This window comes from Ursus arctos, chromosome Y (assembly GCF_023065955.2).
Source record: "Ursus arctos isolate Adak ecotype North America chromosome Y, UrsArc2.0, whole genome shotgun sequence".
Taxonomy (NCBI): domain Eukaryota; kingdom Metazoa; phylum Chordata; class Mammalia; order Carnivora; family Ursidae; genus Ursus; species Ursus arctos.
The window spans coordinates 30,869,096-30,884,109 of NC_079874.1; the positions used below are offsets into that span (position 1 = coordinate 30,869,096).

General features: G+C 62.6%; 1 protein-coding gene across 1 annotated transcript in view; it reads right to left on the minus strand.

Annotated features, from left to right (window-relative positions):
• LOC130544383 (cohesin subunit SA-2-like) overlaps positions 1 to 15,008 on the minus strand; it is a 32,874-nt gene extending 17,866 nt beyond the window's left edge. The window contains exons 1-7 of the mRNA XM_057315920.1: positions 14,948 to 15,008; positions 13,888 to 14,011; positions 10,273 to 10,371; positions 8,359 to 8,438; positions 4,438 to 4,545; positions 2,985 to 3,096; positions 1,786 to 1,900 (exon numbers count right to left, since the gene is read on the minus strand). Coding sequence (XP_057171903.1) covers positions 1,786 to 1,900; positions 2,985 to 3,096; positions 4,438 to 4,545; positions 8,359 to 8,438; positions 10,273 to 10,371; positions 13,888 to 14,011; positions 14,948 to 15,006 — 697 coding nt within the window. The 5' untranslated portion in view covers positions 15,007 to 15,008. The remainder of the gene's footprint in view (positions 1 to 1,785; positions 1,901 to 2,984; positions 3,097 to 4,437; positions 4,546 to 8,358; positions 8,439 to 10,272; positions 10,372 to 13,887; positions 14,012 to 14,947) is intronic.
• Between the last annotated feature and the right edge of the window lie 6 nt (positions 15,009 to 15,014).

Below are 15,014 nucleotides of genomic sequence, written 5' to 3' on the forward strand. Positions count from 1 at the left end.
GCCACGTGAGGACAGAGACAGAGAAGGGAGGGATGCCTGGAGCCCCAGAAGCTGGAAGAGGCAGGAAGGACCCTCCCCTGGAGCCTATGGAGAGAGCATGGCCCTGCCCCGCCTGGATCTCAGCAGCCCTCCCCGCCTGGATCTCAGGGGTCCTGCCCAGCCTGGATCTCAGCAGCCCTCCCCGCCTGGATCTCAGGGGTCCTGCCCAGCCTGGATCTCTGCGGCCCTCCCCACCTGGATCTGGTCTCCAGAGCTGGGAGAGGATGGATTCTTGTTTTAAGCCACCAGGTTTGAGGTAATTTGTCACAGCCACTCTGAGAACATCACACGTGGGTCCTTCTGTCCAGTGTCCCACATTGCTGGTACCCCTACAAGCCCAGGTACAGCCAAGGCCCATACTCAGAGTCAAGAAAACCAGAGACCACACAGCTGGGCCCCAGAAATTTGAGACAGAGTAAAGGAGCCATCCTCATGATAAACGGGCTCCTTCAGCGACCCCAGGGACCATGGTTGAGGCTGCCGGTCCTGCCAGGAATGTGACAGGCCTGGAGCTCCTATTACCAGAGCACACTTGTGTCTGCAGGGGGAGAGGGTCCCAGCTGCTGGGGGGGCCTCATTCACCAGGCACTCTGCCCGCACTGCATCCTGACTCTAGGGCCCAGGGTTTGGGCTTCAGTGGCTCCCAGGCTGATCCTCTTACAGGAAAGCAGCCTGTGGCCCTCGTCCTGTGGACCCTCAATTAGAGACCTGTGAAGTGCACCCTGAAGACCTGAGGACCTCTCACCCCAGGAAAGCATGCCACATGCCCCTCCCCACAACCAACCACTCGAGGAGCAAACACATCACAGGAGGCGTTGACAGGCCTGCTTTTGCCACATGCTGCCAACTGGGGTCACGGACAGCACGATTAGACGCTTGGCAGCACGGTGGGGGGCAGCAGAGATGACAGGACAGGGGAAGAAGGGGGATGGCAGGACACAGAGAGGACAGGCACAGTGGGACACGAGGTGGGGGACAGGAGGACACGGGGACAGCAGCACACAGGGGCAGTGGGACACAGAGGATGGGGACAGTGGGACATGGGGGATAGGGACAGTGGGACACAGGACAGCAGGACACAGGGACAATGGGACATGGGGGATGGGGACAGTGAGATACAGAACAGGACACAAGGACAGTAGGACACAGGACAGGGACAGTGGGACAAGGGGAATGGGGACACTGGGACATGGGATAGGGACAGCGGGACACGGGGGTGGTGGGACATGGAGGATGGGGACAGTGGGACATGGGGGATAGGGGCAGTGGGACACGGGACAGCAGGATACAGGAACAGTGGGACACGGGACATGGGGACAAGAGGACACAAGGACAGTGGGACATGGGGGATGGGGACAGTAGGGCATGGGGTATGGCGGGACATGAGGAAGAATGGGGATGGCAGGACATGAGAGGACAGCAGAACACGGGGAGATGGCAGGACACGGAAGACAGCAGGATATGGGGAGGACGGCAGGACACGGGGGGACGGCAGGACACGGAAGACAGCAGGATATGGGGAGGACGGCAGAACACGGGGGGACGGCAGGACACGGGGGGACGGCAGGACACGGAAGACAGCAGGATATGGGGAGGACGGCAGAACACGGGGGGACGGCAGGACACAGGGTAGGGGGGACAGCAGCACATCGGGTGGGGGATGGTGGGCCTGGCGGGGACGGCAGGGAGGCCAGCAGGATCACGGCCCTGGCCCACGACTCAGAGCAGGCTTCTGGCCAAGCTCACCTTGGCGCCCGCCACGTGGCTCCAGCAGCAGGGCCGTCATACACTCCCAGTTCCGGACCAGGGCGGGTGCTGCCTCCCACAGGCCGTCCACCAGGTACGGGACATGTCTGTGGAACTGATAGGGACGTGCCAGACGTGTGAGGTTGTGAGAATGTGAAAGGAGGACACATGATGACAAGGGGCAGAGAGGTCACACGATGACAACACGAGGCAGGGAAGACACATGATGATGACACGGGGCAGGGAGGACACAGAATCAATGACAAGGAGCAGGGACGATACAGGGATGACGACACGGGGCAGGGAGGACACAGAATCACTGACAAGGAGCAGGGAGGATACAGGGATGGCTCCATGGGGCAGGGAGGACACAGGGATGACGACACGGGGCAGGAAGGTCATGTAATGACATGGGGCAGGGAGGACACAGGGATGATGACATGGGGCAGGGAGGACACAGAATCACTGACAAGGACCAGGGACGATACAGGGATGACGACACGGGGCAGGGAGGACACAGAATCACTGACAAGGAGCAGGGAGGATACAGGGATGGCTCCATGGGGCAGGGAGGACACAGGGATGACGACACAGGGCAGGAAGGTCATGTAATGACATGGGGCAGGGAGGACACAGGGATGATGACATGGGGCAGGGAGGTCACGCGATGACGACACAGGGCAGGGAGGATACAGAATCAAAGACAAGGAGCAGGGAGGACACAGGGATGATGACACAGGGCAGGGAGGACATGTAATGACAATGCAGGGCAGGGAGGATACAGGGATGATGACATGCGTCAAGGAGGTCACGTGATGACGCGGGGCAGGGAGGTCACGTGACGATGACATGGGCAGGAAGGTCATGTGATGCCATGGGGCAGGGAGGACACAGAGATGACGACATGGGGCAAGGAGGTCACGTGATGACATGGGCAGGGATGGCCCCCTTCCCAACCCTCCCATCTGTGGACACAAGAAGGCACATGAGGACACCAACCCAGAAACGTGACTCCCACGTGCCCACAGCAAGTGTCGTTCACACAGGAACCAACAAGCCCCTTTCCAGCCCAACACGGACGTGTGGCGTGGGACACAGGACACGGCATGGAACACGGGGTGCAGGGCACGGACACGAGTCCGGGTCCCTCACGTGGCTCAGACATCCTGTCTCCAGACCCCACGTGGCCACGCCCTCACCTCGCCCTGCAGGTAGAAGTCAATGAGCGTCTTCATGTTCTGGAGATTTCTATCAAACTCGTCAGGGGGCTCTTGACCAAAGAAACCTTCGTGGGGTGGAGGGGCCAGGAGCCTATGGAGATCAGAGAGAGTGACCCCAACGCCGGCCTGGAGGGGGGTCCCCATGCACCTGACTGGGCCCCCAGGTCCTGCGGGGCCAGGCCAACCCACGCTCTAGCACACACCCCCGCACGCACATGCCACACAGCGACCTGGGGAGTGGGAATAGCAGGAAGCTGTGGGGGTAGGACATGGACCACGGGGCAAAGTTCTAGAATCGACTTCTGTCTGTCGGAGCTGTCAGCTCAGGCCTGCACTGGGGAGGGAACGAACGACCAGACTGCCCCCAGTCGCTGCACCTCAAACCCCCAGAGAACCAGAACATGGGGACCTTTACCTCAACGCAGACCTGTTAGTGAGGGCAAGACAGCCAGATGGCCCAGGAGGGGCCCTCAGGGAACCTCAGGAGCAGGGGGCTTTAGGGGGCCTCAGGGACCCTCAGGGCTCCTCAGGGGGACTCAGGGACACTCAGGGAGTCTTATGGGGCCCTCAGGGGGCTTCAGGGGACTTCAGGAGATCTCAGGGGCCTCAGGGACCCTCAGGGGACCTCAGGAGGTCTCAGAGACCCTCAGGGGGCTTCAGGGGGCCTCAGGGGACCTTAGGGGGCCTCAGGAGGTATCAGGGACCCTCAGGAGACTTCAGGAAACCTCGAGGGGCCTCAGGAGATCTCAGAGACCCTCAAGGGGCTTCAGGGGGCCTCAAGGGACCTCAGGGGGACTCAGAAGGTATCAGGGACCCTCGGGGGGCTTCAGGGGGCCTCAAGGGACCTCAGGGGGCCTCAGAAGGTATCAGGGACCCTCAGGGGGCTTCAGGGGGCCTCAAGGGACCTCAGGGGGCCTCAGAAGGTATCAGGGACCCTCAGGGGGCTTCAGGGGACCTCAAGGGTCTTCAGGGGACCTCAGGAGGGCCTCTGGGTCACTCAGTGGGCCTCAGAGGACCTGAGGAGGCTTCAGGGGACTCAGGGGATCTCAGGGGACCTCAGGGGCCCGGGGCCACCAGCACGTCATCAAACCAATCCCCCTGTGGACATGCCTGCAACACAGATCAAGTCAGTCTGCAACCAGTCCCACACGTACCAGACTCTGGTTCAGCGTGTCCTTCCACGTGGTGCTCACGTCCATCCCGTTCTGTCCCTTGGGGCCCAACACCTGCCGTCCTATACAACCCCCTGGTCATGGGCCCTGCTGTTCTCTGGGGTCCGGGGGCCTCCTCCTGCCCCCCACCCTCCATGTGCAAGTCTGCAGCTGGTGGGACGTGGGACACGGGATGGGGGACCCCACCTCCAACATCACAGTGACATCACAGCCCCGCAGACACCATCAGGGGCCCCAGGGTGGCCAGGCACCCGCCTTACCTCTTACAAATGAGTTCGCCCGCGGCTGTCGCCATGGGCCTGTAGGCCGCGTACACAAACTGGAACAGGAAGACATACTCCATGGTGGAGAACACGCCCACATAGTGCCTGTGGGGAGACACTCGTGAGCTCAGGGCCCGTGCACACACGGCTTTGCCACATGGAACTGTCCACACACAGCTTTCCCACACAGAGCTGTGCACATAGGGCATTGCCACACGGAGCTGTGCACACATGGCTTTGCCACGCTCACACCTGTCCACGAGAGCAAACAGAGATTCTTTATTGGGCCAATGGCCCCAACCTCAGCTTCCCCTAGACGTGCCCCCACCCCCGGAATTCCAATCAATCTGAGCTCACCCAGGGCAGTCCATGTCCCAGGATGTGAGCCGAGGCCACATGAGAAAAGGCCACATGAGCCGAGGTCACGTGAGCAGGACCCCAGGAAGCCCTGTCCCCCACAGGGCCTCCAGGGATAGGGTTGGTTCCTTCGCCTCTAGCTGCCCGTGAGCCCCAAATTAGGGGAAAAGCACTCCGTCCTCTCCTGTGTGTGCACCTGGGACACCTGTCAGCCCAACCCTGCCCGACCCTCCTCCACCCCCAGAGCAGTGCTCCTGACTCCAAGCAGCTGTCCACGAAGGGGCACACATGAAGGGGGCAGCAGATGTCCACAAGCAGCCATGGTAGGAGCAGTCAGGGGATGTGGGAGGGGGACACCGCTGATAGCACGTGGGGGGACATCGCCAGCATGACCCTTTGTCCAAACACATCCACTGAACCCCCTGAACCCACTGCGCCCAGCACTCCACAGTGCAGCGATTGGCCGACACACCACATGGGCGTCTGCAAAACTGGCAGAAACCAGGGCAGGCGGCCTACGTGCGTCACTGCCTGGGCTTCGAAGGAAGGTGGGAGACCCCCAAGGACGTGGGGAGGCCCCAGACAAGTGAGTGGGACACCTGCACTCACCCTCGGGCGCTGCACGCAGCAAGGAGCATATCAGCGGGTCCACGTCAGCCCCATCCAAACCTCAAGCCTCAAAGCCACAGGTTCTGCCCAATGTGAGGCACACAGGCTCCTGCTCGGACCGAGCCCAGCCAGCGGGAGCCCCCCAGGAAGTCAGGCCAAGGTGTGGCCACAGGACCTGGCGCTTTCCTCCACAAGGCCCACGAGGTGCTGGGAGAGGTGGAGCCGGAAGGCCTGGGAGCAGGATGGCCAAGGGTGCCAGAAGATGGGTGTCCCCACTGGGAGTCAGGCCCGGCAAACACAGACTTCCTCCCCTTGGTGTTATGCAGGCCTTCGACTGATTAGATATGGCCCACCACGCTGGGGAGGACAATCTGCTTCACCCACGTGCGAATCTACGCAGGGGACTCCTCACAGACTTTCTGGAATCGCGTGGAAGCTGCCCCCCCGCCCCCGTCTGCCGTGAGCAGTCAGGTTGACACAAGGCTCTAACTGTTGTCACTTCCTTACAAAAATGAGCAGCCACCGACGCCGGCCCATCGCAGACCCTCAGCCACGGGAGGCAGCCACACGCGTCGCACAGCTTAAGTCAAAGACCAGCTCCGCGTGCCCCAGGACCACCTGCCATGGTCCAGGCCCCGTCCGCTTGGCTGCCCATGAGCCTCACCATGGGCTCCCCTCCCCAGCTCGCAGACACACGTCCTGGGCCGCCCCCACCTCTGTGACCCCATGACGAGCCTCCTTCTAGATACACATGTCCACACACCTCCTGCTGGGTCCGTCTCTCCGAAGGACCCCGACGGACACAGTGGCCATGGGAACACCAGTGAACGGGACGTGCAACCACTCTGGGAGCCCAGCCTCCATGGGGCAGTAGGCAGAGGCCACGACCCTGGGCTGGAGCGGCTCCCACGGCCGGGCCCGCGGCGCCCCTGGAGGACACGGCATCTGCAGGACAGAGACCTCAGACGGGGCCACTCAGAGCCCGGGCACACGAGACAGAGTGAAGCCGCCTCAGGATGTGGTCTGAGCACAGTAGAGACTGCACGCGGATGTGAGACAGCCCGTGGTCGTGGCGCCCCATCCACAGCAACCCTGCTGCCCGGGACCCAAATCCCCCGGCCGGTTCTTCCAGCACTTTCTGGCTTCGTGGCCGAGCACAAGCCGTCCTGCCAGCAACTCCAGGTGCATCGCAGGGTCCACTGGGGGATGTGGCCTAGGGGCCCCGTGGGGACCTCACGTCCCTGCTCAGGTGGCTTGTGCACATGCGTCAGGAGCCGCAGGGTAAGAGCTTCTCTGGGTCACTGTCAGTGGGCTCGTGGCCCTGAGCGCAGCCTGCACTGTGGTCGGGACAGTGGTGGACACCAAGGCCCCTGCAGACGCGCGTTCCCGCACCCGGTGCCCAGCCTGGCTCGCGGTGCCTGTGTGCACTCTGCTCTGTCTGCATGGCTCCCTTTATAATACACCGACTTATCACCTGCGTGCTGCTCTGGGTGTGGGCGTCCGGCCAGGAGCTGGCAGTGCCGGCCACCTGTGGGGCCACGGCGCAGCACGTAGAAAGCCTGGCGCCCGGGCCCCAGCTGTGACACTGCCCGTCTGGGGAGTCCGACGCCCGCCCAGACCCGCTCTGTCCTCAGCACGGGCCCAGAGAGATGGCACCACGGGCGGGAACCCAGCCTTCGGGGTACAAGATGTCCTCACCGCACCAGCCCTGGAGTCTACATGGGAGCCAGGCCTGTGTCCCCTGTTCCAGAGATGCCTCACAGCAACGTCTGACACCTGACCCACTGAGCAAGGCGGCTGCATCCTGTGGGTGGGAGACGTACAGGGGAACAAGAACCCCTCATCCCAGCGTAAGTGCTGTGGGGACCTAGGAGCTTCCAGAATGTTCTGCGGGCCCGGCCAATCGTCGCAGCCTCCTGACACCAGCCCCTTGGCCCCTTCGGGGCTCCTGACCCAAGATCGGCAGCGGACGGGAGAGGCCAGGACCCCCAGAGAGAAGCCCCAAACCCGTGAGCGCCAGCTACGCCTGGCCAGATGTCTCAGGTGACCCATCAACCCTCACTGCGGATCGTGAGCAAGGACGCTGGTGACAGAGTTCTCAAACGGAGCAGAAGCACACACACACCGGAGCACGAGAGCAGACGCATGGGTTCATCACTTAGCCAAACACGTGACTCCACCCACGTGGTCGCACACCCCGCCCCAGTCCGCATCCGGCACGCACAGTGCCTGCACGCTCCGCACACATGGCCCGCTGCCCCCACAAGCCAGTGACCCTACAGCATGGACACAGCCACCTCCAAGCAGCAAGCGCGTGGAGCAGGCGCCGCCACCTCCAGCCGCCCCAGAGCGTGCGGAACAGGGGCAGCCCCCTCCAGCCTGGGAGCGCACGGCACGGGCACGGCCACCTCCAGCCGGGGAGCACGAAGCATGGGCGCGGCCACCTCCAAGCAGCGAGCGTGCGGAGCAGGCGCGGCCACCTCCAGCCACCCGGGAGCGCGAGGAACAGGGGCAGCCCCCTCCAGCATGGGAGCACACGGCACGGGCACGGCCACCTCCAGCCGGGGAGCACGAAGCATGGGCGCGGCCACGTCCAAGCAGCGAGCGCGCGGAACAGGGGCAGCCACCTCCAGCCCGGGAGCGCGCGGCATGGACGAGGCCACCTTCAGCCGTGGAGCATGAAGCACGGGCGTGGCCATGCCCAAGCCGCGAGGGCGCGGTGCGGGCGCGGCCACATCCAAGCCGGTAGCAAGTGGCGCGGGCGCGGCCACCTCTAAGCAGGGAGCACGCAGCTCAGACACAGCCACTTCCAAAGAGTGAGCGCGCAGAGCGGGCGCGGCCACCGCCAGCCCGGAGCGCGGCACCGGCGCGGCCACCTGCAGCCAGGGAGCAGGCAGCGTGGACGCGGCCACCTCCGGTCCGGGAGCATGCAGCGCGGGCGCGGCTACTTACTCGGATATGAGCCTCAGGAGCTGCATACACTCAGACGTGATTTCCGGCTGCCTATCCTGCGTCATCGACAGGATTCGTTTCTACGGAACGAAGATCACGAGTCAAACAGGCTTTGTTCCACACCGTCTGCGCGACACCGGGCACCGCGCCCCACTGCCGCACAGGATGGACTGCCCTGTCGGAGGCACCCGGACACCCCAGGTCACCAGCCGACACGCAGCCTGACACTGATCAGACACAAGGCTGGGGGGGGGGGGGGGCAGGTGTTCTCTCCCCGTGGCAGCACCGAGGACGTGGGGCTGCGTCGTCCCCTCGTGTGGGCATCCCATGCACCGCGGGGCATCCGGCTGCATCCTCGCTGCCCTCAGACACCGGCACCCCCACCCCCACAGCTGCTGACACCCAGGTGTCCCCTGTCTTTCCGACTGTCTCCAGGGGTCACCGCAGCTGCGGACCGGCCGTGAGAGGAAACTGCACGGCCCAGAAATTGGAGGCAGAAGCCCAGGGGCTTTGGGGATGCGCCATGTGGCCGCCTCTGTCAGCCCTGCTGGCCAAGCACAGTCGCCCGGAAGACGACCGTCCACATCTCTGCCCGGCCTGGGGGTGTGAGCTCCACGCACGTGTGCCCGTCAGGGCAACAAGCCCACCTAGCACTTCTTCCCCACAATGCACAGTGGACGACTCTGCAGCACCTCTATCCCCATAAAGGGGCCATGGTTCCCGGCTGGCTGGTGCACGGGATCACCACCACACCAGCCTCCTCCGTGGGGATTCACCACCACCACCCCCAGGATGCCCTCCATCCCCCCGTGGGCACCGGGGCGTCTGCCGCTGGGCTTTCAACCTCCCCTCGCTCCTCTCTACGTGTGGACTTCACTTTTCCCAGAGACACTGGGAATTGCCACGTGGAAGTCAGGACCACAGGGCAAGGCACACAGTCGTCCCCAGAGCTGCCGGATGTGGGACCCCATCCCCAAACGCTGCCGCTCATCATCTCATGGGGCTCACGGAACCGGGACTGGGACCTTCTGCCACCTGGACAATCGCGCCCTGACAGGGTCCAGGATATGCTGCCCCCAGGTCAGCGCCTTGGACGGTGTGGTCTTTCCAGCTGGAAGGGTCTGAGAAACGGTGGAAGGTATGGGAGGGCCGCCTGCAGCAGCCCCCACACCCCCAAGGATGAGATGACCCACGGGGTGGCCCCCGCCACGCAAGCTGGCCCTCCACATTCACTGGACACCTCCGTGGCCTGACCCCTGCTCCCAACCAGCCCCGAGCCCCGGGTTGGAGTCCCTGCCTGACCGATGGTTGGGAATCCTTACCAAGACCCTGCCTGCCCTCCACAATGGGCAGTGGGGTCTCGCTACAGTGTCCTGGAAGACAGCGTGGCCCCCAAACTCAGGAACAAACTGGGTACCAGTTCAGCCCCCGTGTTGTCCCGTGAATCTTACTACTGACCCATAGTCCACGAGCAGCTCTGAACCTCTGCAAGGGGACCCTGGAGACAACCAGCTGCATGAGCTGCTCCTGCGTCAGGACAGCGGGTGCTGACCTTTCCAGCTCCCACACCCATAAATTAGAGGTCAGCACCCCAACTGGCCCGCTGAGGGGTGTGCACATGCTCCCACCTCACCCCTACACACCGAGCACCCTGCTGCCGGGGTCCACGTCACCCAGTGGGCCGTGAAGCGTGGGCAGCTCGGCCCCGGGCACAGACACCCAGAGAAGCTTCCAGCTCATGGTCGCAGGACAGCAGCCCCGAGCAGCGGGCTGAGACGTGGCCAGCACTCTAGGCCAGCAGCGACTGCTGGACACAGCCCGACCTCCACACATCCACCGAGATGCTTCGGGGACAGGGAAACCGGGCAGCTAACCACAGAGGGTGTAGCGGCCGAGACGCGAAATCTCACTCACCTTGAACTTGTAGAAGAAAAGGCCCAACTTCATAGCCGACTCTCTCTTCTCGTAGAGCGCCTTCAGTGCCAGGATGCATTTCATCCGCACACTTGCGTCCTTCGGGACAGAGAAACGGGGTCCGGTTACCGTGGAAGGGCAGCCTCCCCACCACAGACTCCCGGTCAGAAATGCCTCTTTCGGTGACAATGCGGATCAGCTCTCAGCCTAAAACATTCCAGGTGGGACACGTGGGTTTGCAACCCCCACACGGTCCAGAAATATGCCTGCTGGGGTCTGAACTCTGCGTCCCAAAGTCCCATGTTGAAACCCTCGCCCCCAGGACCTCAGGATGGGGCTGTATTTGGAAGTGGGGTCTTTAAAGAGGGGATTAAGTTGTAAAATAAGGTCACAAGGGTGGGTCCTGATCCCATAGGACTGGTGTCCTTACAAAAGGGGAAGAGAACACAGACACACAAAGAGACGACCAGGTGAAGACACAAGGAGAACAGGGGGTCTACATGCCAAGGAGGGAGTCCTCAGGACGAACCAGCCTCAGCCCTGCCTGGATCTTACACTCCCGGTCTCAGCCCCACCTGGATCTCAGCCTCCCGGCCTCAGCCCCACCTGGATCTCAGACTCCCAGCCTCTCAGCCCCACCTAGTTCTCAGACTCCCAGCCTCCAGGACTGGGAGGAAGAAACGTGTGTTGTTTGAGCACAACTCTGGGCATCTGTACTGTATTTTTTTATTTTTCTAAGGCTCCATCCCCGACATGGGGCTCCAACTGAGGACCCCAAGATCAATGGTCCCACGTTCCACTGAGTGACCCAGCCAGGCGCCCATACAAGGTTTTTCTTTTAAGCAGAGAACACATGCCATTTGCATCCATGGACTTGGCAATATGTTCTACCTTTTGAGAGATCTCGTCCAGCACTGACATTAGTACTCTGCTTTGTGTGAGTGAGAACACAAAGGCACCCTGATTCAGAAAAATCCACCCAGGGGCCACCTGGGGGGCTCAGTTGGTGAAGCATCTGCCTTTGGCTCAGGTCATGATCTCAGGGTCCTGGGATGGAGGCCTTCGTTGGTCTCCCTGCTCAGGGGGGAGTGAGCTTCTCCGTCTGCCCCCCCACCCCGCCCACTCGTGCATCCTTGCTCTCTCTCAAATAAATGAAATCTTTAAAAAAGAAAAAAAGAAAAAAAAAAAAAAAAAGAAGGAAACGAAACGAAACATGCACCTGGACCAGCAAATCCGAAGTGTAGGGCAGGCAGACAACCTCTCTGCACCCCACTTCCTTCTCTGTAGAAAACCAAGTGAGTCCGTGAGTTTGTTTCAGAAAGAAAGAAGCACAGGTAAAGCATGGAGCCCAATGCAAGACACAGGTGCGGGGCCACACACGTGGCACAAGGTGGGGTGAGCTGCTCGGTGCCGACCTGCATGCCGGGGTGCACCAGGTGGCTCCCTGTGGGGAGGGCCCACGTCCTCTGCACTCGGCTCAGTCCCTGCAGGGGATGGTCCAACAGCCACTCCCGGGGCCATAAAGGGCCTCAGAATGCCCTCCCAGAGGTCTATCACCATGGCCCGAGCAGAGCAGAGCCCAGTGGGGCCGGGACCGAGGAGGGAAGCCACCCTCCACATCCCAGCTCCACAGCAGGCACCAAGGAGCATCTCCACAGCCACCACACACCCCACATTGCAGGAACACTGCCCTCGGGGGACCCCTGTAGGCCCCACACTGGCCACAACTGGTGCCCTGACTGGCCTCCTCCCTCCACACATGAGTTCCCTTGGCTGAGGGCAAAGCAGCCCCCGAGGCCCCAGGAAAGTCAGTATACTTGCCATTTCTGCACCAAGCCCGTCGCGCTCCCCCCATAATGGAAAAGCAGAGAAGTCCACTCCAGACCGAGGTCTGTGTCCCCCAGAGTCCGTATGTTAAGTCCCCATCCCCGAAGGGGATGGTATGTGGAGGCGGAACCTCTGGGAGGTGATCCAGTGGTAAGGGTGGAGCCCCCGTGATGGGATCGGTGCCCTCGTAAAGGAGACCCCAGAGAGCCCGCTCCTCCCCTCCTCCACGTGAGGACCCAGCGAGGAGACGCCGTCCATGAAGCTCTGCCCACCCCGAGTGTGCGGGCGCCTTGACCTGGGATGTCAGAGCCCAGCAGCGAGGGCAACAAACGCGTGCGGATGACGAGCCCCCGCTGCTGGTGTCCCGCCAGGGAAGCCCACGCAAAGCAGACGAAGCAACAGCTCGACATTCCAATCCTCTTCCCCTTCTGTGCAGGAAGAACCCGTCTTCACAACCCGACACTGGCCACCACGCATGACCGACCACGGCCCTGCCATCCACACCGCTCCCCGGCAGCACGCCACGGCAAACATGCCCTGCGTCCTAACACCGCAGTAAGTCACCAAGTCGTAAAAATCCACAGGCCACGCAGAGCCTCGTTTGGGGCCTTGTGGGCAACAAGCACACAGAGCAGTGCGGGCACCATGCAGAGATCCGTCTGCGCACCTGCCCCCTTCCCCCTCCCCCCCTGCACACCTGCCCCTTCCTCCTGCACACCTGCCTGCTTCCCCCTTCCCCGCTGCACACCTGCCCACTTCCCCCTCCCCCACGCACACCTGCCCCTTCCCCCTGCACACCTGCCCACTTCCCCTCCCCCACACACACCTGCCCCTTCCCCCTGCACACCTACCTGCTTCCCCTTTCCCTGCTGCACACCTGCCCCTTCCCCCTCCCCCCACGCACACCTGCCCCTTCCCCCTGCACACCTGCCTGCTTCCCCCTCCCCCGCTGCACACCTGCCCCTTCCACCTCCCCCCACGCACACCTGCCCCTTCCCCCTGTACACCTGCCTGCTTCCCCTTCCCCCTGCACACCTGCCTGCTTCCCTCTCCCCCGCTGAACACCTGCCCCTTCCCCCTCCCCCCACGCACACCTGCCCACTTCCACTCACAAGGCAAGAGCCCCAGCTCCAGAGTCCAGAGGAGGAGGACAAAACAAAGCCATCGAATCCAGAAACACATAACACAGCCTTGGGATCGTCACAAACGATCCTTAGGGCTTCATCGTGTTGAGTTCTAACACTAAAGGCCTCTCCTCGGAAGAACTGACTTTTACTCGTTTACGTCTGTGACGGTGTTGGCAGCCGCGGGCATCCCCGCACACGTCTGCGCTGCTGGGGATGTGAACGTGCAGGATTCACAGCTACTACTCCAGAGCAGGCGTGTGCTTATGATTCCGTGTCAGGCAGTCTCAGGACCGTGGATGCGCGTCCCACTTTGAGAGCTGGCAGCAGATGGACGGGTGGACGGGGCGGGCAGGCTAGGGCTGCAGACAGCTGACCCTGCCTGCTCCATATTCTAAGCGACGGACGCAGATGCACACCCCTCTGCCACAGGGCGGACGTGAAGGCAGGGCCACGGCCCCATTTCTCCAGCGGACAGCCCGAACCCTCTGTCCCCCACGGTGAGGACAGCTACAAACCTGCTGCTTCGTGGAAAGCCTCCTTCACAAAGCAGGACTGGGGAGAAACCGTCGGGGAGACACGTGCTTGCTCCACGAACGAGCCGCACAGCACGACGCACCTGGGGGCTCCTCGGGGGAGGCGGCAGAGCAGCGGGCGCACGTACCTTGTCGTACAGCATCCAGCCGATGTACTTCAAGTAGTTGTTGTCCAGGAACATGTCTGGGTACAGCCTGATCCAGCAGCCGAGCTCCCCCATACAGATCACGCGGATGTCCGAGCTGATGTCACTGAAGCAGAGCGAGAGCGTCACCCAACAGCCAGGCAATGCCGTCAGCATGCGGGGTGCACGTGTCAGCGCAATGCCGAGTGAGGCCAAGTCACGGCCTGAGTCACGGGAGACACATGCGGGAAGACACACACGGAGGCTCAGCCACGGCCTGGGTCACGGGAGACACATGCGGGAAGACACTCGCGGAGGCTCAGCCACGGCCTGGGTCACGGGAGACACATGCGGGAAGACACTCGCGGAGGCTCAGCCACGGCCTGGGTCACGGGAGACACATGCGGGAAGACACTCGCGGAGGCTCAGCCACGGCCTGGGTCACGGGAGACACATGCGGGAAGACACTCGCGGAAGCTCAGCCACGGCCTGGGTCACGGGAGACACATGCGGGAAGACACTCGCGGAGGCTCAGCCACGGCCTGGGTCACGGGAGACACATGCGGGAAGACACTCGCGGAGGCTCAGCCACGGCCTGGGTCACGGGAGACACATGAGGGAAGACACTCGCGGAGGCTCAGCCACGGCCTGGGTCACGGGAGACACATGCGGGAAGACACTCGCGGACTCTCAGCCACGGCCTGGGTCACGGGAGACACATGCGGGAAGACACTCGCGGAGGCTCAGCCACGGCCTGGGTCACGGGAGACACATGCGGGAAGACACTCGCGGACTCTCAGCCACGGCCTGGGTCACGGGAGACACATGCGGGAAGACACTCGCGGAGGCTCAGCCACGGCCTGGGTCACGGGAGACACATGCGGGAAGACACTCGCGGACTCTCAGCCACGGCCTGGGTCACGGGAGACACATGCGGGAAGACACACGCTGAGGCTCAGCCATGGCCTGGGTCATGGGAGACACACGTGGGAAGACAGTCGTGGAGGCTCAGCCACGGCCTGGGTCACGCAGGAAGATGTGTGGCATCGAGGTGACCCCTTACCGGTATCGGGGCACAAACGTCCTTTTGAAGAGCGCACAGATGATATTGTCGATGGCCATCGGCTTGT